Raw genomic sequence first — 22,504 nt, 5'->3', positions numbered from 1 at the left:
GGAGATGAAGTAGGCAATGTGGATGGGTCTAGCTGTGACAGGCTTTGAACAGGATGTGGAGGAGGTTGTGGGCTGTGCAGACCACAAAACAGTGGATTTCATAGAAGATTATTTTAAAGGTAGGGATAATATTGATTAGCTCCATATTTTAGAGAACTAACTCTGGCATTTGCTGAGGGTGGATTGCAGTGGAGAGAAAATGGGGCAGAGTTGCCAGTTATACGTCTGTTGCAGCATTGAGGGGAGAAGACGAAGGTCTTAAGTGGGAGAGCAACAGGAGGAAACAGTAGGATTGAGAGGAATCGTTGATTTTTGATTCAGATAAAAGATACTGATTATTTGATTCAGGGGGTGCCAGAGGGAAGGAGAGGAAATCAAGGTAAACTTCAGTTGTTTCATTGGGTTTATTGGATGAATGATAATGTTTTTCTGGGCTTCCTTTTTTGTTGTTTTGCCATTTTATTTGTATTAAATAAGTTACATAGTCATGATTGATTAAATCGTGTTGGATTGAACCTCATCTCCAGCCCCGCCTCTCCACAGGAGGTGGGTTTGCTGGTGCTTTGCTCAAAACCCTAACCCTCTAATCCCGTGGTCTTTCTGGAATGGCCAGTCCTGCTGTTGAGTCATCTTGTTGGCCTATACTAGGGCGTGGTTTGAGAGGATCATGAATAACAAAGACACTCCTATTGCCGGGAAAACACCAAGGATTTAAGACTCTTGCTCCCAGAAACCAGGGACAGAGGTCAAATACTCCATTATACAACATACCCCAGACGCATTCCGCTCTCTGCTGCCATCCACTGCAACATTTCCAGATTCTTCTAACCTGCCATTTCTTGCTGGTCCGTTTTAGACATTAGCTGTGAGCCTCCCATTATGTGATATAAAAGATGGTCACTCCCTGGTTTACCTGTCTTGCCTGCCCCCAAACACACGTCCGCCTTTTGTGCCTTATTTCAATTTTGTTTAAACCAGTGGTCAGTTACTACATTATTAGGACTGTATAAGTCATGTTTCTTTGGACCTTTTTGAAAATTTCAAGAGCTTTTATTCTTGGATTGATTTATTTTCATGGCATCTAGTTCTTTTAGGGGTAAAAAATTTCTCTCGATATTAATTTGGGATCAAAGTTTAGAATGATTTCGAAGTTTTTTTTTCTGTACCTGCTGTTATTAGTTTGCTAGGGCTGTTAAAGTATGCTAGACCGAGTGGCTTAAACAACATACATTTATTTTCTCACCCTTTTGGAAGCTAGAAGTCTGAGATGAGGGAGTCAGTGGGGTTGGTTTCTTTTGGGGGCCATGAGGAATGATCTGTTTTAGGCCTCTCTCCTTGGCTTGTAGACAGTGTCTTCTCCTGAGTCTTCATATGTCCTTCCCTCTGTGTGTGTCTCAGTCCAAATTCTTCTAATAAGGACACCAGTCATACTGGATTAGGGCCCACCCATGTGACCTCGTTTCACCTTTATTACCTCTTTAAAGGCCCCCTTTCTAAATACAGCCACATTTTGGGGTACTGGGGCTAGGTTTAACATATGAAATGTGGCTGTGGTGGAGTGAGGTGGGTGGGCATAATTCAGGCCATACAACACCTGCAATATGTTTGTTCTGTGTTTTTTTCTTGTTTGTCTTTCTTCCATCTCTGTCTTACATATCTTTCTTCATTCCCTTTGGCTGTCCAATGTTGGGGGTCAGGAAACGATACCCTAAAATATGGTGCTTTGACATTCTGTGCTAAGGAAGCAGCCTCAAGCTCTCTCCGCACCCCTTCTGTCTCTCCGAAGCACAGGATGAGGCTGTTTATCTGCAGTTCCCTTACCTACGGAGAAGCTTGACCGACTGAAGAACACATTTGCCTTCAGTTTCCTCCCTGAAATTTCATCAATCAGAGAAGATTAAAACTCATATCATAGAAAAAGAGACTGAAAATCAAACACTGCACCTGGAGCCCAGATGGGCTTTGTCCGGACCGTTGTCTGTTCTCAGGTCCCATTTAATTCTCAAAATTATTAACTACCCTCTGAGCACTGGGCCCATTCATTCCCCCTAAAAATTATTTACTACCCCTCCAAATGGCCACATTTCACCTATCCTCCCTTTCCCTTTGAAGAAGGGCCTGTAAGCATCTGGACCTGTAAACATCTGGATGATACAAGAGTCTGTATCATCTGGTTTGGTAGGTAACCATGCTCCTGCAAGTCCATGCACGTTAGAGAAATGTGTTTGCCCTTTGCTCCTGTTAACCAGCCTCATTCATCTCCAGCAACTCTTCATAGAGGTCAGAGGGGAAGCTTTCACTCATGGCCTCTACACTTCCCACGTCTTAGAGTGAGGCTATTAACAGCTGATTTGATTGAGTTTGTGTGTGGGCAGTTTACCGTGAGTGGCTTCTCCATCAGGTGACGGGAGGACAAGCGACCCTTACCTTTTTGCAGGGAAGACACTCAGGTGTCAGGATCTTTGGGTCTTATTTTCCTAGGACTCTTCAGTTTCTGCAGGGAATAACGCTTCAGTTGTGTGGACAGGGTGGGATTGGCAGGAGGGGCTTACACACCTGCTCACAGTGGCAAGGGCAGGAGAAGGGAGGCAGCCTGAGGAGACCCATGGCTTGCTGCACAGGTTCACCCGAAATCACTGGTCAGCCTGCCCCCAAGTTTCCCACACCGCTACTGTGCTGGGGGTCTCTGAGTCCTGGTGCTCTTGCTTGGTTTCTTAAAAGACTAAACTTCTGTTCTCCTGACTGTGAAGGATGGAGGCAGGGGCCAGGGAGTCTAACTTTTTAGTCCATAAAGATACAGGTCACCAGCAAGTCTCACTGTTCTGCTGTGAGTCTCACCCCACCTTCTAGGGCATCTGAAGCCCTGAGCGCTTGAGTTCTCAGGGGTTTATTAGTAAAATTTTATTATTATTATTATTATTATTATTATTATTATTTGAGATAGAGTCTCACTCTGTCACCCAGGCTAGAGTGCAGTGGCGCAATCTCGGCTCACTGCAAACTCCGCCTCCTGGGTTCAAGCAGTTCTCTTGCCTCAGCCTCCTGAGTAACTGGGATTACAGGCTTGCACCACCACGTCCGGCTAATTTTTGTATTTTTAGTAAAGACGGGGTTTAACCACGTTGGTCAGGCTGGTCTTGGACTCCTGACCTTGTGATCCACCCGCCTCGGCCTCCCAAAGTGCTGGGATTACAGGCGTGAGCCACTGCACCCAGCAAAATTTTGTTATTTATTGCTTGCCTCCTGTATGCCAGGTACTGGGCTTTCTAAGGATTATCCTATATATTCTTTACAGTAACCTTATGAAATGTTTTCTGTTTCTAGCTCCATTTTACATACAAGAAGAGGGGGATTTAGAACAGATTTAGTAAATGGGAGCAACAGTACTTGAACACAAGTCTGCCTGGTCTCAGAAACTACAGTTTTCCCTCCTCTGTTATACTCACAACAGTTAGCAAATTCATGCTTCTGTCTGTATCTACATTCTAGGTTTTGTAGAAATGTCAGTATATTGCATTGATTTGAGCATATTAAAAAAGAGTTGCTATACTATGTAAATACAAAAGTAAAGTGAAATTCAGTACACTTATGGGAATGTAAATGTGTTTTTATTTTTATGAGTATATAGTTAATCAAAATATCTCCTTTAAACAGCCCTGGGGGTAGAACAGTAGAACAGTTCCTAGTATCAATTTAGGGCTCAGCAGAGGTAGTCATGGAGCTATGTGGCGACGTTAGTTTCTCTCTGCCCTTGTGCTGAAAGTTTTTAGAACCCAGGGCTTAGCATTCTGTTATTCTTATGTCTTTCTTGCAATACTAACCAGAGTGTCCTTAGTAACTTAATGTCAGTAGATGTTGGCTGATTGGCTAAATGACCCCTAAAAAATTCAAAACTCTGTGTTTAAGAATACTTTTTATATTTTGGTACTGACTATCTAGCATTCTTATATTTTCAGTCAGTGCTTATCTCCGTTGGTACTAATCCTTTTTTCTTTCTCTTAACAGGTTACTTCTGTAACAGAATCACCAGTTTGCTCCACAGAGCACAATGTCTCGATCACGACAGCCCCCCCTTGTGACCGGCATCTCTCCAAATGAAGGGATACCATGGACAAAGGTCACAATCAGGGGAGAAAATCTGGGGACTGGCCCCACCGACCTCATAGGTAAGGGCAGCGGCCCTGCGACACACCCTGCTAATGGGATTTGTATGTGGACAAGGGAGACAGGATATGTAATTTTCAAATAGTGAAGGTGATAGAACAAACATCTTTGTGATCTCTACAGAATGCTCCAAAAAGGTGAAAGAATTATGTGGCTTTCTGAGTTTTATGTGAAAATCATTCTTTAGTCAAATCTTGCCTTATATTGTCTTTCAGATCCTTCAGAAGGTTTCCCAGGGCTGAGATCTGCCTCCGAATTTTCTGCAATTTTGATGCCTTGATTGTCAAAAGAGCTGCTTTTATATTTTTGCTCTCATTAGTTTTCCTTCCCTTGTCTGACTTGTCTGCTTCTCAGGGGCTCTGTGAATTACACCTTATCTGTTCCTTATTGCTCTTCAAAGCAAGTCTCAGCCCCATCTCCTGGTGACACAGGCAGCAGTTGGCTCTGTCTTCACTCCACCTGGCAGGCGTGTGTCCTCATTGTGATCTGTGGATCCTATCTGGAGCAAGCCAAAGTTTAGTTTTTAGAGTCGGTTTATATTTTTTATCTTTTCTAGCGGAGATTAAGCTCAAGCTCATGAACGGTTAGGACACCACACATCCAGCTGGTGTGGTGTAAATATTTTTGGATGTTGACTTGCATGGTAGTTCCCCCTTCCATGATGTGGCAGCCTTTACTGATGGCCTGTGCTCGAAGCTCTCAGGTCTGCCAGTGCTTCTCAGCCCTGGCTTTTCTGAATCTCTCTAGAGCTTTAAACGTAAATCATTTGGCCTACTAAGTTTCAGTCTCTGAAAATGGAGCCTAAACATTATTTTTAAAAATATACGCAGGTATTAGGGACAGCCAGGGTAGAGAGTTTTAAATATAATTTTATGGCCAGTTAAGATGACTTGCCTGTGAACTGCTCAGGTGGGTATACAGATGCGTTCAGAAGGAGGAAGGGAAAGACCCCTCTGGGCTACTGAATGTATATTCTGGCTTCCCATATACATTTCTTCTGGACTCAGACGTTCTCGTGACTCATTTCTGCACTGATGACGGACCTGTTAGTAAGGTTCTGAAGTCACAAGTTGGAACTTGCTTTTCCTGCATTATGACTGCTGGTTGAGAGATTGGTTTTTGGCCATCCAGAAAACTCTTTGAAAAGAAAAAGTGGACAGGAGCTCAGCACTGCGTTCAGTGACTGAGTTCTGCCTGCCCAGCCAATTCTTTCTGCTAGTGCTATGTCTCATTTGATAACTGTTTTCTCTAACTGTGACCGGCATCTCTCCACATGAAGGAATACCGTGGACAACGGTCACAATTGGGAGAAAACCTGGGTAGTTTTGGATTGTTTCGTAAATATCACCTCAATGTATTCCTGCAAAAGTGGTGTGACCTAATCCTTTCCTTGGTTTTTGATAAAGCTCATTCCAGACGTTCTTTACCTAAGTGGAAAAATCCCCGAATGCACAGAAATCTACTCATACAGGTGGGGGTTCTGTCCAGAATTTCTGCTGGCAGTCATTGTGAGCTCCCAAACATGACAATAGTCTAGGTAAATTTTAATCTTGTTTTAGCTTCGGGCAATGCTATTCTTACCTGACTAAGCATGTATTACTTTTCTTTTTGTTGTTGTTGTTTTTTGTTTTGAGACGGAGTCTCGCTCTGTCGCCACGCTGGAGTGCAGTGGCGTGATCGTGGCTCACTGCAACCTCCGCCTCCTGGGTTCAAGTGATTCTCCTGCCTCAGCCTCCCGAGTAGCTGGGATTACGGGCGCACGCTGCCACACCCAGCTAATTTTTGTATTTGTAGTAGAGACAGGGTTTTACCATATTGGCCAGGATGGTCACAATCTCTTGACCTCGTGATCCGCCCGCCTTGGTCTCCCAAAGTGCTGGTATTACAGGCGTGTGCCGCCTTGCCTGGCCTGTGTATTGCGTTTCTAAACCATGCTAGTTCAGCTTTCAGCCTGCCTTATATATTGCCAAGAAACCATTTTTTAAAAAAGCAAACTTAACCTGCTAAATAATTTAAGTGTTTTTAACTCAGATGATATCTACACTAGCCAAGCAAAGCACTATAAAAAGTACTTTATTTGGAATTCTATGAGTTACTTTTTTTTTTCTAAAAGGTGCTATTACATTTCATGAAGCAGATTTCTTAGCGTAGCTTAGCAAAAATGTGCTTAAGAAATCAAGAAATAGGTCTTATGATCTTTTTTCTTTTCATAATATTTAAAATGATCTGCTTGAATCTATGTTTAAATTATTTGCTGATTATTCTTTTTTTGGAGTAAAAATGCACAACAGATATTAAATCAGAGGAATCGTGAAAGCAGCTGAGACCCAATGAATAAGCTATTATTCTAGGGGCACTTTTGTGCCAACGTGTACCTCCATGCATATATTCAGGTTTGCTCATGTGGACATGTTTTAATACTTTATATCTGAAATTTGCTCTTATTCCTCAGTTTTAATCATAAGGTAGTTCTCTAGCAAGAAAATTTCATTAGGGATGACTTTTTTCTTTTAATGAGGATACTATTTGTATTTTTACATTTCTACCTGACATTAATTGTTGGGTTATTCTTCATTCTGAAGTGAGTTAATATTTAAAATCACAAAAATCTGATATTAAAATACTTAAAAAGGTTAAGTTGTCTGTTGACCTGGAGTGATACCAAAATATCTACTGTCGATAATTAAGCAGGTTATAAATTAAAACAGTTGTTTAAAAAACACATACACTGGTTTTTATATGCACAAAATCACTTGAGCAAGTGAACATGGACATGTTAGCAGTATTTCTCTTGAGAGGTGGAGTTTGGAGAGGCTTTCAATCTCTTAAGTTATTTAAGTTTTTCATAACAAAAATTATTAGAAAAAATATCAAAGACATGCCTATTTTGAAAAAAAAATTTTGAATAATGAATATATTTAAAAATGTGTTATTATATTAAAATATACCAATAGAAACCATAGTCCCAAGGAAACCTTTAAATGCCATTATTAGAAAAACAAAGTTGCAGACATTAGTGAATTATAGGTATTTTAGAGAAACCCCTAAAATTCATTATTTCAAGCAATGTATCTTTAAAGCGTAGTTGCTTTTATTCCTTTATGGTTTAACATTCTTACTAAGTAGTTCTTTAAGTTGGAACAAGAGATGATTTGACTTTGTGCCTCCATTTTAAAAGTCAGATTTGGCATTAGTTGATGTATTTCTGGTATCTGAAAAAAAGCCAAAAGAAAACACTGCAATTGCTAAATCTTACTGCTGAACGTTATAGAAAGTTAAATAATGAGAAAAGAAAGTGTGAAGTGTCTGCCAGGCATGGTGGCTCACGCCTGTAATCCCAGCATTTTGGGAGGCCAAGGCAGGTGAATCACTTGAGGCCAGGAGTTCGAGACCAGCCTGACCAACATGATGAAACCATGTCTCTAAAAAAAATACAAAAACAACAACAAACAAAAACTAGCTGGGCATGGTGGCGCTCACCTGTAGTCCCAGCTCGTTGGGAGGCTGAGGCTGGAGAATTGCTTGAGCATGGGAGGTGGAGGTTGCATTGAGCCAAGATCACGCCACTGCCTTCCAGCCTGGGCAACAGAGCAAGACCCTGTCTCAAAAAAAAAAGAAAACGTCAAGGGTCTGTGTCTGTGCCACATACATTCTGGTTTCTTTTCTCCATAAATATTAATTACATTGGTCTCTGTTTTGTGGAAACGGAAATCTAAAGGAAGTAAGTTGGAAGGCTAGCTGACCAGTGTGGTGCCATGCTGGTACTCCCCTCGGGGTGTGTGCCTTACTCACTGCTTCTTTCAGTGCCTCTCTGTTCGGTTATTACCTAAATTTTGTTTTACATGGTATGAATGAGGGAGGTGACATCATGAGTTGACCTTTTGGGAGTGTAGGTTTACTGTAAGAGCAGAATGTAATGTAGTGACAGTTTCATTACGAAAGCACTAGGGCAGGAGGAACTACCATGCTAGCAGCTGATACACCGATGTAAAAGTGAGATAGTAATCCAGTAATGCCTGAGCACACTTCACTAGATTACCATACTCTTGGTTACGCTTAAATAAAAAACCTACTTTAGTTCATTCTGTAATACCATGTGTAAGTGAACACTAGAAAAAGTACATGAAGATTTTTTCAGGAAGATGGGTGAATATAGAATGTTTTTAGAAAATGATACATACGTTTATTAATACACTTTAAAATTCTACATTAATAATTGAGACTTCAAATAATAGCAATAGTTTCCCTTTTATGACCTCTGAAAGCATTTTAAGATTCTCCTAATCTAAGTAATCTGGAATGCCAGGAACGTAGTTATTGTGGTTGTTCATTTTCTAATTCTACTGATGTTTGAAGAAACTTAAATGTAGCTTAAAAGAAGTCTTAAATATTAGAGAAAAAAGCAGTTAAGAGGAAAAGTCAATAGAGATAACAGTGTATCTGCAAGTAATATTGGGTATATTCAGTAATGTCATTATTGAACAAGAAAATCGTTGCTAGATTTAAAAAATGTAATCTACATGATTGAGGTCTTATTGTTCTTGTCTTTGAATTTTGTTATGCACATGTGTTTATTTTCAGGCTTGACAATTTGTGGACATAATTGCCTCCTGACGGCAGAATGGATGTCTGCAAGTAAAATAGTATGTCGAGTGGGACAAGCCAAAAATGACAAAGGAGACATTATTGTCACCACTAAGTCAGGTGGCAGAGGAACCTCAACAGTCTCTTTCAAGCTACTCAAACCTGAGAAAATAGGTAAAGTCTTTCGTGGGTTTAATCTAAAGAAGAAAGTAAAAATGAGTTTGTCTTTTAAGCTGTAAAACGGGTAGATTTGTGTACAACTTACCTACTTGCATATCTCAACTTAGATTTAGTTTATGTTTATTTTGACAGGAGTGGGATGTTGGTTAATATTTGTATTACTTTCGGGAAGGCAGTGTGCTGAAGTAACAGTCAGTGAAGCCTAAGGATGACGATCGTATGAGAATACTCTTCTCAGTTCTTAAAATATGTTCACTTGATAAACCAGTTTTGGTTCCTTGATGTTGAATATAATGACATTGCTTTAAAACTCTTAAACAGGATTTGAGGTGAAAAATCCTAATTTGGCCAAATTAGTAACAATATATCTAAATAATATTCCCTTTTCCTTCATTTTATCCATCCTTCAAGGCCCAGATGATACATTTCCTAGCTTGGCTGCTTTTAACCCCTGAGTTAGTAATATTCACTCTGCTTTGAACCACATAGCACTTTGTTTTCCTTCTTTATGCGCTGACCACTTGCTGCCTTATGTTAGCAGCGTTAGGAACTTGGTCTGAGAAGTCATGCTCTTTGAATTCTAACCTGGACTCTCTTACCATGACTGAGCACGTAACTTTAATGCCTTGTTTATCCATGAGCAAAAGTGGAATAATATTGGCTACCTCATAGGATTGAGTGAGTTAGAACATAAATGTAAACTGCTTAGCCATAGTCCCTTACCCAGCAAATTAATAATTTCTGATGATCTTTCTTGTAGCTATTTCTGTGTATGTCTCTTTCCCATTTTAGAATAAGAGTAATGTCAGATTCATCTTTGTGGTCCTGTAATGTCTTGCACATGGTCAGCATTTGATAAATATTTGTATAATGTAGGAATATCAGAGGCATAATTAAACCCAGCCAGTACTTCTCTTTATAAAGAAAATAAATAATTTTGCAAATTGTTTTTTTAATCTTAGAGCATAGAGGCTTTCTGCAGCATTGTTCTCCACAAATTCCTAGATTATTTTTATAAATAAAAATTCAAGGAATTTCAGGGAAAATTCGGAGTGGACTTTATATATGTACACTTACATGCATGCGTACATATATACATATATAACATTTCTATTTTTGTTTACTCTTTTTATTTAGTGTCTTCAAAAACTAAACTGAAACTAAAGCAGGAAGCTGTTATACAGTTTTCTAGAGGGACTTAAACATTTTGATAAAAATCTAATATCTTATGATCTATTTATATAGCAGATAAAGAAAACTTAGGCAGAAGTGGTAATTTTATTATTCTGGAACGCTCAGCCCAGGACCTAGCACATAGTAAAGGTTTCTTTTTTTTTTTCTTTTTGTTTTGAGACAGAGTCTTGCTCTGTCGCCCATGCTGGAGTGCAATGGCGCGATCTCAATCTTGGCTCACTGCAACCTCCGCCTCCCAGGTTCACGCAATTCTCGTGCCTCAGCCTCTGCAGTAGCCGGGATTACAGGTGCGCACCACCACGCCCAGCTAATTTTTGTATTTTTAGTAGAGACAGGGTTTCACCATGTTGGTCAGGCTGGTCTCGAACTCCTGACCTTGTGATTCGCCCACCTCAGCCTCCCAAAGTGCTGGGATTACAGGTGTGAGCCACCGCACCCGGCCAGTTAAACTTTCTTGAACTGAACTCAAGACTGCCTGGACTCCAGCAGAAGCCCCTGTTGCATGCTGGCAGAACCACGAGTGCTGAGAGAATGAGTGGATTCATAGAGGGCCTTGCAGCTACAGGTTGCCTGGTATTCAGACAGCCTTCTCCCTGAAGCCTTCTGATCTTCACCTGGGGAGGCAGGCACACTTTGTGCTGCCTGGCACTTGGCTCTTTTTCTGTTGCAGCCCAGGGCCTTGGAAGCCTAGCTGATAAGCCCTGTGCTAGGTTGAATGATAAGGAGTTCAGTCCCATAAAGGAAGATGCTGTTTTTAGAGCTTATGTTGTGTCTTGTTCACAGGGTCCACACCCAGTCAGTTTTCCCTGAATAATCTGGTTATTTCCATTATACAAGCCATGCGTTCCTTGAAAGGTGTTTGATTTAATCGTTAGATATTTTATTGAATTTACCAAATTGATTTCAGCCTAATACGGAAAAAAAAACCCTGTTGTTTCTACCATCTAGGACATTTCCAGCACTGATAACAGCAAAAAGAATGAGAAATAGCAAGTAGCATACCATTTTTGCGTAACTATTCATGAAAACATGCCAGTGTTTGTAGAGGAAAAGAAAATAAAAGATGTTTCTTGAGAGCTTTCAAGAACCATTTAAAAAACATTTGGTTTTCATTTGTAGTGAAATGTCCTTAGGTAGCTTATGGAACCCAGAAGCAGAAACTCACAGTATTAAATATAAAATCATATATGCATAATGGTTTTTCGGCATTTATCATAAACCAGAAGCTTTCCACTGAGCTAACATTTAACTCAAATGTTTTGTACTTGGATATTTCCCAGACATTTTCCAAGAGTTTACATGATTTCAGAATATTCTCTTGAATAAACAGATATTATAGGTCATATTATTTCATCTTACTGACTTTCTGAATTTTTCGTACAGATTTAATCAGTGACATTTAACAATGTTTAATTGTAGTGTTTATTATTTGTAAAATACGTTTGTTATTGCAAAACTTTGTCTAAGCAGCTTAATTTGTCTCCTCTGTTGAGTAATGTACAATGAAACCATAAGCCAAGAGGTGTTATTTTTGCCTTTTTATAAATTTTTTTAGTGCTTATAATTAAACTACTAGTCATTTTTTTTAAATTTAGTTGTTATGTCCTCAAATCTCTTAAAGATTATCCAACAGGCATTTTGTATTAGGTCTTTAAGAAGTCAGGCAATAGGCCAGACGGAGAAGGTGCCTGGGGTAGGCTTCATCTTATTAAGCATATGCTCCTCATTTCTATAGGCATTTTGGATCAGTCTGCTGTGTGGGTTGACGAAATGAATTATTATGATATGCGTACTGACAGGAACAAAGGAATTCCGCCCTTGTCCTTACGTCCTGCTAACCCACTTGGCATTGAGATTGAAAAGTGAGTACCATCTTGCTTTCAGTCTTCTTTATTTTTCAGTTCCTGAAAAGTTTTATATACTTAACAGGAAAGGGACTCAAACTCCAGAAGCATCCCAGGAAGCACAGTTGAAGACACCTCAGTTATTTGGAGATCGGTGTTATTTATGAAGCCTGGTTAGCTATGCTGCAAGTAAACTTTGCAGTTAGTTAAAACTTGTGGCTAAAACTACTTTTACCTCTTTAGTTTTTTGATTTTGCATTTTGTGAAAAAGAAAAGTCTTTAGTATGTTATCTAGAGATGGTTAAGTTTAAATAGGTAGATGGCACCTGAAGTCAAAATAGAATACATAATCTATCTGTTTTCTTGATTTTTCTAGAAGTATTTTAGAATAGCCAGGTCTAATCTGGTCTTTAATTTTGTCTATAATGTCTACTCCTTCTTGCTTAATCCAGACTTATTTAACTTTAATCATCAGAATTCTGCCAGGTAAATGATATCTTTCAAGATGCCTTTTAACTGAATCTAGAGTTTTTTTCCCGAATTCCTAGTATGGTGTTTTAGTAACTTTTATAATTAGTGCCTATCTACTTAAACAATTCACCTAATGTGTTAATCGCGGCTAATTTATCTTCTGGCCATAGTGATTCTGCTTATGGAATTGTATACTGAGTTATTGCTCTGTGAACTCTTACGAAAAGTGACAAATTAGCACTGTTAATAATTTAACCATGGTTTTAGTTTAGGGTTTTCTAGGAATGGGGAAAATTCTCCAGTAATCTCTCTCTATGTAATCTTCAAGCCTACTCTTGACGATCATTAGTAATTCAGATAGCACGTTCCATTTTCACCTGCTGGGGTTCGCCCTGGCTGAGGGGAGGCAGCATGTTTGTCTTGGGAAAGTAACGTGTTGAAAAAGTCTGGGGCTTAGCAGCTTCCGGTGAGCTTGGACTGTTGTAGGTAACCTCTTTGAAACATTTTTGCAGTATGGGTCATTCTAGAGCTGTTTAAGGATTCCAGTGCCTCCAAAATTAAGAGTTTAAAGATTGAGAAGGTTTAGAAAAGAATGGTAACAGTTGGGTATTTATTTGAGCACAGTTTTAAGCATGAATAGACTTGCAGTTGGTGGTAAGCCCCTTAGGGGCACTTCAAGGCTCTGGAAAGCCAGTCTCTTTCCAACCTGCCTCGGAAGTGTGGAGCAGGAGGCCCTCTGAGCTGTTCTTCATAACCAAGAGCCAGTTTTATACGTGGGCAAAAGGAATATGGAGATATACAAAATATATTTTGTATGAGACTTGGACAAAATTATCAAAGTTAGGATTCATTCAGATGTTTACTATCATAAACATGATTTCTTCAACTTTCCTTTTGGTGTATACCCCCCACCCCTGTTCTCTCTGCCTCCTCACTCTTCAATGTGGTTTGGCCTGAACTGCCTCTAACAGCAGTGTTCCTAATAAGTTTCAGGTTAATTATTTGATAACATTGGTAATTGCAGTGAAGAATAATGGCACTAAAAGTACTTAGCTTTCTTAAAATGTCCTTTTCTTCTCTGAGAGGTAGTTTGGTTTTGTGTGGGACAAAACTCTCTCAATTTGAACTTGGGCTCTGCCACTTACTAGCAATATGACATTGAGTAAGTTACTTAGATTCCTTTTGCCTCAGTTTCCTCAGGTGTGCAATGCAGTACCTGTTCCTTAGGGTTGATGTGAGGAATCAGGGAGTGAGGAGGTAAACAACTTGGAGCATACCAAGTGCCTCACAAGTGTTCATCCTTACAGGATTCTTTTTTTTTTTTTTTAGTTCATGTCTTTTATTAACTCATACAGTTACTTGTCTTCTGGTTTGTTGAAGCAGTAAGTCAGACAACATTTGCCACAATAATGTCTGTCAAAGTGGCTTGCCATAAACACCCCAGCACCACATTCATCAGAAGGGCACTCTCGACGGAGGCGACTAATGTTGCCATTCTCATCCACCTTGTAATATTTCAGGACAGCCAGCTTAACCTTCTTTCTCTTGTGCTTATTCTTCTTGGGAGTGGTGTACGACTTCTTCTTCCTTTTCTTAGCACCACCACGAAGTCTCAACACAAGATGAAGAATAGACTCCTTTTGAATATTGTGGTCAGACAAAGTACGTCCATCTTCCAGCTGCTTGCCAGCAAGGATCAGTCTTTGCTGATCAGGAGGAATTCCTTCCTTATCCTGGATCTTGGCCTTCACATTTTCTGTCGTATCCGAGGGTTCAACCTCGAGGGTGATAGTCTTCCCTGTAAGGGTTTTCACGAAAATCTGCATTTTGGTGGCGGCTCCACCGCAGATGGCGGATCGAAAAGCCTTACAGGATTCTTTGCTCTTCTTGGATATATACTATTCATTGTTCTGTCACATAGGAAAAGTTTTTTTAATGACTTAAGATTCCAGGGTACTAAAGTGTTTTAAAATTTTAAAATAACATTATGTACATTTATTCAGTAAGTACTTCGGTGGGAATACAATTAACAGATTTTGTCTGTTACTGTACAGATGGTTACTTCAGTTTCAGAAATATTTGCTCAGCCATGGGATAAAGTAAAATATTAAAGGATAATTTTTGAAAAAGGGAAAATCATGATTCTTATACAAATATAACATGAATAGATATCAGAGCTTTTATTTAACTCATAATTAAGGAAAGAACCAATAAGATGTTAAATCCAGCCCACAGGAAAGTCCAGAGGGGAGACATACGCAATGAGAAATGCCAAAAGATGCAAGACCATCACTACGTCTCGGAGGAGCCAGCGGTATCCTCACCTGACGTGCACTTCTGTGGACAGGAATCCCTGGCATCGCCATTAGCCCTCCACAAGCCAGCTCTGTCTTTCTAACAGAGACTCGGAATAGCCAATGATCAGAGAAAGGCGCAGATCCTGTAGCGTCAGGGAACACGGGGAGGGCCCTGTAGGCCGTGAACAGACATCCAGTCATCCTTCTGTCCGTCTGAAAGTGTTTGGCAAAAGACTTTCAAAAGAAAGAGAGGCTAGATGTAGAGATTCCAGGAAGCAAGAAAATGAAAGATGAAAGGAAGAATAGGTATAGAAACCAAGAGAAGAAAATGCTTTTGGCCAGAAAAATGCTTTTCCAGGTCCCCCCCCCCTTTTTTTTTTTAAGATACTGTCAAGAAAGCTGTGTTTATCTTATTGAATTCTTTGACCTCTGTTAGAGAAATCTTATTTTAGAGGAAGATAAAAGGAAGGAAAGGCAGATTGTAAAATGTTGATGTGGGTTTTATTTTGCTGATTTACTATTTTTCAGATGAAGGCTTTGGTCTTTGTAGAGGATGGTATTGTACTTAGGTCAGGATCCATACTGTCTTTTAGTTCTGTTTATTAATGTCATTTGGGGTTTTTAAAAAAATAATTAAAAACCTAGAGAGCACCTACTTTTTGAAAACATCAGTATTGAAGGAATAATAGGGTTTTAGTATTATTTGTTTGTGGAAACATACTTAAAAAGGTTTGAGGCCGGGCGTGGTGGCTCATGCCTGTAATCCCAGCACTTTGGGAGGCTGAGGTGGGCAGATCACTTGAGGTCAGGAGTTCGAGACCAGCCTGGCCAACATGGTGAAACCCCATCTCTACTAAAAATACAAAAAATTAGCCGGGCATGGTGGCAGGCACCTGTAATCTCAGCTACTTGGGAGGCTGAGGCACGAGAATCGCTTGAACTCAGGAGGTGGAAGTTGCAGTGAGCCAATATCAGGTCACTGCACTTCAACCTGGGTGACAGAGTGAGAGTCTGTCTCAAAAAAAAAAAAAAAAAGGTTTGAAGAATTGTGAGTGCTGGTCATCAGATGCTCCCCTGTGGTTCTAGTGAGTTACCAGATTGCAGTGCGGAGGCGGCCTTCAGGAGATAAGTCAGTTTGTGGTGATAAATTCTCGACAGCTGATGGTCTAGTGTGCAAACTGGGAACCTGAGGGGCCCTGCCGTGTGGTGTCCGGTTCAGCTGAAGATGGCAAAGCCAGTGAGAGTAACACAGTACGGTTGCCTTGTGGCTCTTTGGGGTGAGTCAGAGTTTAATAAATATTTTACCGGTGGACCCAGCATGCATACTTTTTTCTTTCAGCCTACAAGTTTAACAACTTGGCATTTATTGGCTGTCTTTGACTGTTAAGACCCTTCATATTCCTAAATTTTTAACTGATGTTTTTGCACACAGGGTGTCATGATACTTATAAAAATTTTACTAATTGCTCAGAAAAAATAACTACACTTTGAATTGAGACTAGGATTTGCTTGTAAAAGGTCTATATTTCTGATTTACGATGGCAATTGTCACAAATATATGTGGTCTTTGCATGACTTCAGTTGTAATGATGACAAACTATTCAAACCAGAAAGGAAGGTAAAAACAGGTTCATGTTAAGTAAAAACCTTTGCTAGCCTTTGTTTCTTGAAATCAATACTGAATTGCCTAACGAGAGGGTATTTATGGGTAATGTGTAGGAGACAGTCTATATATGGGAGCGGGGGCAGAAAACAGGAGCTTTGTACTGTTTTTATATGATCTCAACTGTTGTTGTGAATTATTACCTGGGAATGGCTGTCTAGAATAGTCAGTTGTTGCACCACGAGTATCTGTTTTATGTCTATGGGTTTTATGGGCAATGCAAACCTGATTTTCTTCTAATCGGCCTGGCTTTCAAACAGAAAGAAAAGACCAATTTCAATTTTCCCACCAAATTTTGAAGAATGTATTTTAAAACAAGAAAACTGACAGCAAATTAATTCTTAATATGAGTGCAGAAGAAAAGGGCCTTAGGTGACTTTACCTTTAGAACTTGTGTAAAAATAAATAAATGGGCAGTGAGAGTGCCTTCAAGTCCAGAAACTGGGTCAGACAAAAAAAAAAAGAATGGAAACAAACTTATAATATGTAATACAACAGAGTGTAAACAATGTTGGTAAAAATTTAAAGCTACAAGAGATGTGTAGCATGCGCACAAAGAACTAGCAATGCTTTCACTGTCGGCCTCCCCCCTCCATCTTCCATCCGCCAAATCAAGAAAGTGTGTTCTCTTTGAGGCAAACGCAGAATAACACAACTGCAGCCAGGCCTCACTGCGCGTGGGGTGTCTGGGGCAGTCTCAGAAGGAGTCCCATTGATTTGCATACTGCATGGGTCATTGCTGCAGAGAGTCCTTATACTGGAAAGCGAGTGCCAAGTTGTGAAGAACGTGCCTGTCTGTGTCTCCTCCCTCAGTCCACAGGCCTGGGTCTTCTGGCTTCGGGCTAGCTGGTTTTTAGAAGGTTTAAATCTGACCTTACACTGCCATCTAATGGAAAACATATCTGTTCAGGGTGGCAGGAATTGTCAGTGACTGAAACTGTGTGTTTCGATTCCTCAATGAAAACATTTTGTGAGTTTACACAGTAGGGTCTCCTTCACTTTCAGTCTCTAACTCTGTGCTAGTGGATTTAAGATGCAGGCTTGGTTTGAATTACTCAGAGCGTATTTTGCTTTTTCTGATGTGTTTGAGCCAGCACTTCACTTGGAAATTTAGAGTTCGAAATCCAGTTATTCCGAACAAACATATGAGTTTTTACTCTGTGCTTCATTAGCTGTGTTGATATACTACCTCTTCCTTTCCTATAGGAATACTGTTATTGAGGGCGTTAGCAATTCTCTTCATTTGAAAGCAGCTCCCCTTTCACACTCTCCTGCATTGTCATCTTTACGGATTTGTAGTTATGGTTGTATTTCCTACCTAAGACCCTCTGGTTCTGTGTTTGACAATGGAAGTACCAGGTTCAAATCTCGACTGTTTACATGTAACCTCTCAGAGGCCATTTTCTCATCTGGAATATGGAAATATTTAACTCAGTTATTGTCATGAGAATCAAATAATACTTAGGAAGCTAGTCTGTAAGATATAAATAAGTATAAATAATAAAAATAATAGCAAATAACATTTTTGAGCATTTATCATGTGTCAGAAACTGCTATGGCTTCCATAAGCATTATCTACTCTGATCTTCAAAACATTCCTGAGAGGAAGGTATTGTGATCCGTTCATAATGGAATAACTTCTCGAGATTATACAGGCGGGTTGAGCAAACGTCGAGATTGAACCCAGAGCCTGTGCTCTTAGCCACTGCTTATTACTGCTGCCTCCCGTTGGGAATACTGAGATGAGCCACCTGTACTTTTGCAGCTGTGTTACCCATGGAGCTTCATGGACTCTGGCCTTGGTATTCATTTTTTGTTTTTTCCAAGTCATCTATTTCACATTTTTGAGGTGTTTGCATAAAAGATCAGCATACTTAGGCATATATTTTGCAATAGAATATGGAATCAGGATGCCTTCGCCTGCAATTAAGAGAAAATGAATCATTTGATTTAAACAGAAATAAAATCTACTTTTTCATAATATACAGTATTCATTGATGGCAGATTCTAAAGGTTGGTGGAGTCAGTCATGTCACCAAGATGTGAGGAGCCTGAGTTTGCTGGCTGTTCTGTTTCCTTAGCAATTGTGGTTGAAACTGGACATAATGATGTTCTCAGGCAGAAAGATGCTGTCTCTTCTTGGTCTCCCTTCTTGAAAGTATGGAGACGTTTCCCAGATGTGCTCCAACAGACCTTCCCTCCGACGTCACTGTTCAAAAACAAGATTACCCAATCAAGAGCAGGGGGAATATGACAAGCGCGGTTGGCTTGTGGTGGTTGATCTCTCCCCAGTTAAGGGGCAGGTGGTGGGCTGTGTTCCAGCAGAGAGGGTCCAGGGTGATTGGTAGGTCATAGCCAACAGTGTCCACTACAAACAGGCGCTGTGTGTCTGGGCAAGGCTAGTCCTGGCCTTAATTGTGTGATTTGGGGAAGATTATTTGACATCTGTGTTAGCATTTCACCATCTTGAAAATAATGTCTGTCTTGATCTTGTAAGGCTGATTTCTGCTGTAAGTCTCAATACATGCTTGCAATTAAGATCAGCCAAAGAGTTTTCATGTCTTCGGTAAGAACGCTCAGAATAATCAGCTCCGTCTTAGGGGAGGTGATATTTTGACCAAGAGATGTAGTGCTTTTCAAATTGTACCTGGCCCACTTTAGGGGCCTGAAGGAACGACGCATGTGGGGAGGGGTGCTGGCGGGTGGGTGGGAGCTTGGGCCTCCCTGCTCACTCCAATGCAGAAGCCGTCTCAGGCTCTGCCACCCGTGTCCTCCCAGCGGCCTGTGGTGCACGGGATGTTCATGGCTGAAGAGCTGGGAGTGCAGGGCCGGTGGGGACCTCGCCAGACCCACTGCTTTCTGGCCAGGGGCCTCACTGAGAGGGACTGGCTAGTCCCATCCCCGCTCCTTCTGAGGGTGAGGGAGGGACTCCTGGGGGTAGGAGAGTTTCTTAGAATCTTAACAGTCCTCTCCTGGAGCCTCCACTAGACACCAGGCCTTTATATTATGATATAACTGAGAGCAGTTTAGACTTGTAAAAATAACAATTTAGTAATGCATTGTAAGTGAGATGTTACCAGAGTTTAAGTATCAGGGGAATTTTAAAAATGGAGTACAGAATGGAAAGCTCTGAGCTGCTGGTTTACATTGTTCAGTACCATCAGTACCACCAATTTAAGCGTTGTAACTGTTTAGGACGGAACCCTTTTCTGTATGTGCTGTGTACATTCTATTTTTTAAAACATTTCTTATTTCGGCTAAACACGTGGAGTATGATTTAGCTGCCAGACCCATGGGGACTGTGTGTTCTTAACTGTTTCTGCAGGGCATGCAGCTGCTGTATTTTTGAGTTTTGTGTCTGCATTTTATACTTTCTTGGGTTACTTGCTACCATTGTGTCACAGATCCTTTCTTCACATTGTCACCTCTTTAACACTAGCAACCTCCGTTGATTCCCTGTTTGATTATGGGCAGAGAAACACCGAGGCACAGTGCAGCTCCGTGGGCGTGGGGGAGGGGCACAGTGCAGCTCCGTGGGCGTGGGGGAGGGGCACAGCGCAGCTCCGTGGGCGTGGGGGAGGGGCACAGTGCAGCCCCGTGGGCGTGGGGGAGGGGCACAGCGCAGCTCCGTGGCGTGGGGGAGGGGCACAGCGCAGCTCCGTGGGCGTGGGGGAGGGGCACAGTGCAGCTCCGTGGGCGGGGGGGCGGGGCACAGAAGCTGTTTGACTTCTCAACCTTCTTTCGTTTCTTTTTTCTCAGCTGTGTCCTTATGTTACTTGGACTTGATCCCTGCTAGATGAGGATTTCTTGTACTTAAATAATGTGTAAAGACTGTTGTTAGCAGGAATTTAGTTGATGTCAGTAGCGCATTTTGATTCTGTTCAGAGCATTTAACTCTCTGACCAAGTGAAGTGTGAGACACCACACTGAATGGCCGTGTCTAGAAGGAAGGTCAACAAAAACGTGGTCTGCAGCCACCATGACTTCTGCCCGCGATGACACGCCTTACTGATTGGTCATGGCGTTCTTTCTAGCCGAGTTGAGACAAAGCCCGTGATCCCTCACACAGTACTCCAGGCAGATGCTGCCTGCCGGTTAGAGCAGGACTGCAGAAGGAGGCACTTCTGGGTCACTTAGCCGGGGTTCAGCATGTCACAGCTTAGCCTAAGCCTCCAGTCAGTCACTATATTCCCCCAAAGCTCTAACTTGGAGGCATGGGGTGCAAATAAATAAAGTGAGAAAAACTTCCAAAGGTGAAAGGATTTTCTTACTAAGTAAAGTATGAGAACCAGCATGAAGAATCCAAACCAAAATAAACTTCTAAAAACTCAGAGTTCTCCACCTCCCTCCCAGAGACTGCTGACCGGTGAAAACGACCAGCAAGTAATGAATGCCACACGCATGTATCAGGAGGATTCAGACTATAAATCTTGTAACTTGTGAAGCTAGTGAGAAAAGATGCAAGATCAACTCAGTCTAAGTGGAAGTGGTGCCACCTCCTAAAATCTCATCTGTCTTCTTTTCTGTTATCATAATTCTAAGCAAGGCATCCCCCACCCAGTCAAAAAAGGAACATAGTGAAGAAGGGCAGTGTTACAGAATGTGAATGGGATGCCCTGTCCTGGCAGAGATGCTCGCGCAGTAGGCATTAGACTTCAGAGTGGGTGGCGTCTCGCTGTGCAGGGTAGAGGGACCCCTCGAGATCTGGTTTTGCAGCTCACATTCCCTGTTCTTCTAGGGACCACAGAGGGAGAGGATGTGTAGAGAGGCAAGGAGGGTTTGTGCAGAGGTATCTGTGGGGAGAGCTGGGCTAGGCCATGAAGTGGGAGGACGCGGAGCATGTGACCGTCTTCACTGAGGCCTGGTGAATGGGACCCCCAGGTGACAGTGTTCCCTGCAGCTGTGAGACACAGAGCCTGCATGGACAGTAGAGGTGGCTGCATTTTAGGGGTGTTCTCCATGTCCAGGTGAGCAAGCAACTTGCTAGAGAGAGCGGGCTCCAGGCCATTGGAAGTTGTGCCTACGGGCACTGGTCACCTGAACGTGGAGGGGCTCTGGCAGGGAGTGTCTGCAGCAAGACTGAGAGACCCTTGGAGGCTGAGGAGTGGCAGTAGGAAGCAGATGCATCCATGAGTCATGGCTGGAGGCGTCCTCCAGAGCCCTTTAGGGAACCCGTGAAAATGCCCACAAGACTCAAGTCGGTTCGAATACCTGGCAGGCAGAGAGCACAGGCCCCCTGTGGCAGTACCAGGCACAGGCCCCGAAGGACATTCCATTCTTGTCTCTCTATCCATCCCACCCTTAACCTCTACGACAGAGCTGCCATTTTTCCCCCAAACGAGCAAGCAGCCTATTAGCTATTGACCTTGGCTGGAAAGAGGGAAGAAAAAAATGTAACCTTTGGGTGAAGTTGGAGTGTGGATCATGGACTCAGCTGCCTCATTTCTGAATTGAGGCTGTGTTTGTAATGAGGAGACAGCAAGACTCTCCCAGGGAGTACCAAAGTCACTGGACCTACCCACATTAAAATTCTTTTGGGGTAGGAGTGTTTTCCCCACTGCGTAAGTGTTAAAGAGATACTACCCTATCAAATGATCTGTGTCTGGTTTACACCTTATGAGTTGGGCTTGTCCAGTGTTTTGGGGTAGGGGACACATCTTAGAGGGGACGGCAAATCAGACGAACAAAGTAAACACCAAGATGGTGGAGACCAACATGTGGGACAGTGTTGTCCCTTTGAGGCTGCCGAAGCGTCAGGTTTCAGGCCTAGAGTGGCAGAAATGAGCCCTGAGAGACAAGCACATTCAGTTCGTAGACCTGCTTGGGTTTCATCCTGCAAATGGGGCAGTGGGGGCCCCCAAAGGCTGCCAGGTTGTGAGCCTCGGTGGGCACATCTGGCATCCCAGCATGGAACCTGACCTGTAGTCGATACTTGATTAGTATTCCAACGAATATATAAATGAATTGATCCAGAAGTCAGTAGGCAAGATGAGGAGCAGCAGATTATGTATATACCCTGTTGTTATCACAAGCTTTTCTTAAAGTCATTCTAGACATGGACGCAAATGTGAGTGCTTTGTGATTAGATGTGGTTTTATTAGTACTTT

The 22,504-nt window shown here is 41.7% G+C and overlaps 1 protein-coding gene and 1 pseudogene across 7 annotated transcripts in view; one reads left to right on the top strand and one right to left on the bottom strand.

Annotated features, from left to right (window-relative positions):
• EXOC2 (exocyst complex component 2) overlaps window positions 1-22,504 on the top strand; it is a 199,190-nt gene that overhangs the window by 44,599 nt on the left and 132,087 nt on the right. For 5 of the 6 annotated variants that reach the window (XM_030817227.1, XM_030817224.1, XM_030817226.1 and 2 more), the window contains exons 2-4: window positions 4,006-4,166; window positions 8,746-8,922; window positions 11,858-11,984. In XM_030817227.1, the coding sequence (XP_030673087.1) occupies window positions 4,049-4,166; window positions 8,746-8,922; window positions 11,858-11,984 (422 nt within the window). In that variant the 5' untranslated portion in view covers window positions 4,006-4,048. Of the gene's footprint in view, window positions 1-4,005; window positions 4,167-4,244; window positions 4,302-8,745; window positions 8,923-11,857; window positions 11,985-22,504 lie in introns of those variants that run through there. The other variant, XM_030817228.1, reaches the window with a different exon arrangement.
• LOC100591670 lies at window positions 13,750-14,317 on the bottom strand (annotated as a pseudogene). Its single transcript, XR_004031329.1, has one exon. The product of XR_004031329.1 is annotated as a ubiquitin-40S ribosomal protein S27a pseudogene (transcript).

The sequence above is a fragment of the Nomascus leucogenys genome, chromosome 8 (genome assembly GCF_006542625.1).
Source record: "Nomascus leucogenys isolate Asia chromosome 8, Asia_NLE_v1, whole genome shotgun sequence".
Taxonomy (NCBI): domain Eukaryota; kingdom Metazoa; phylum Chordata; class Mammalia; order Primates; family Hylobatidae; genus Nomascus; species Nomascus leucogenys.
The sequence above is the reverse complement of the archived record's forward strand: the minus strand, read 5'-3'. Positions and strand labels throughout refer to the sequence as shown.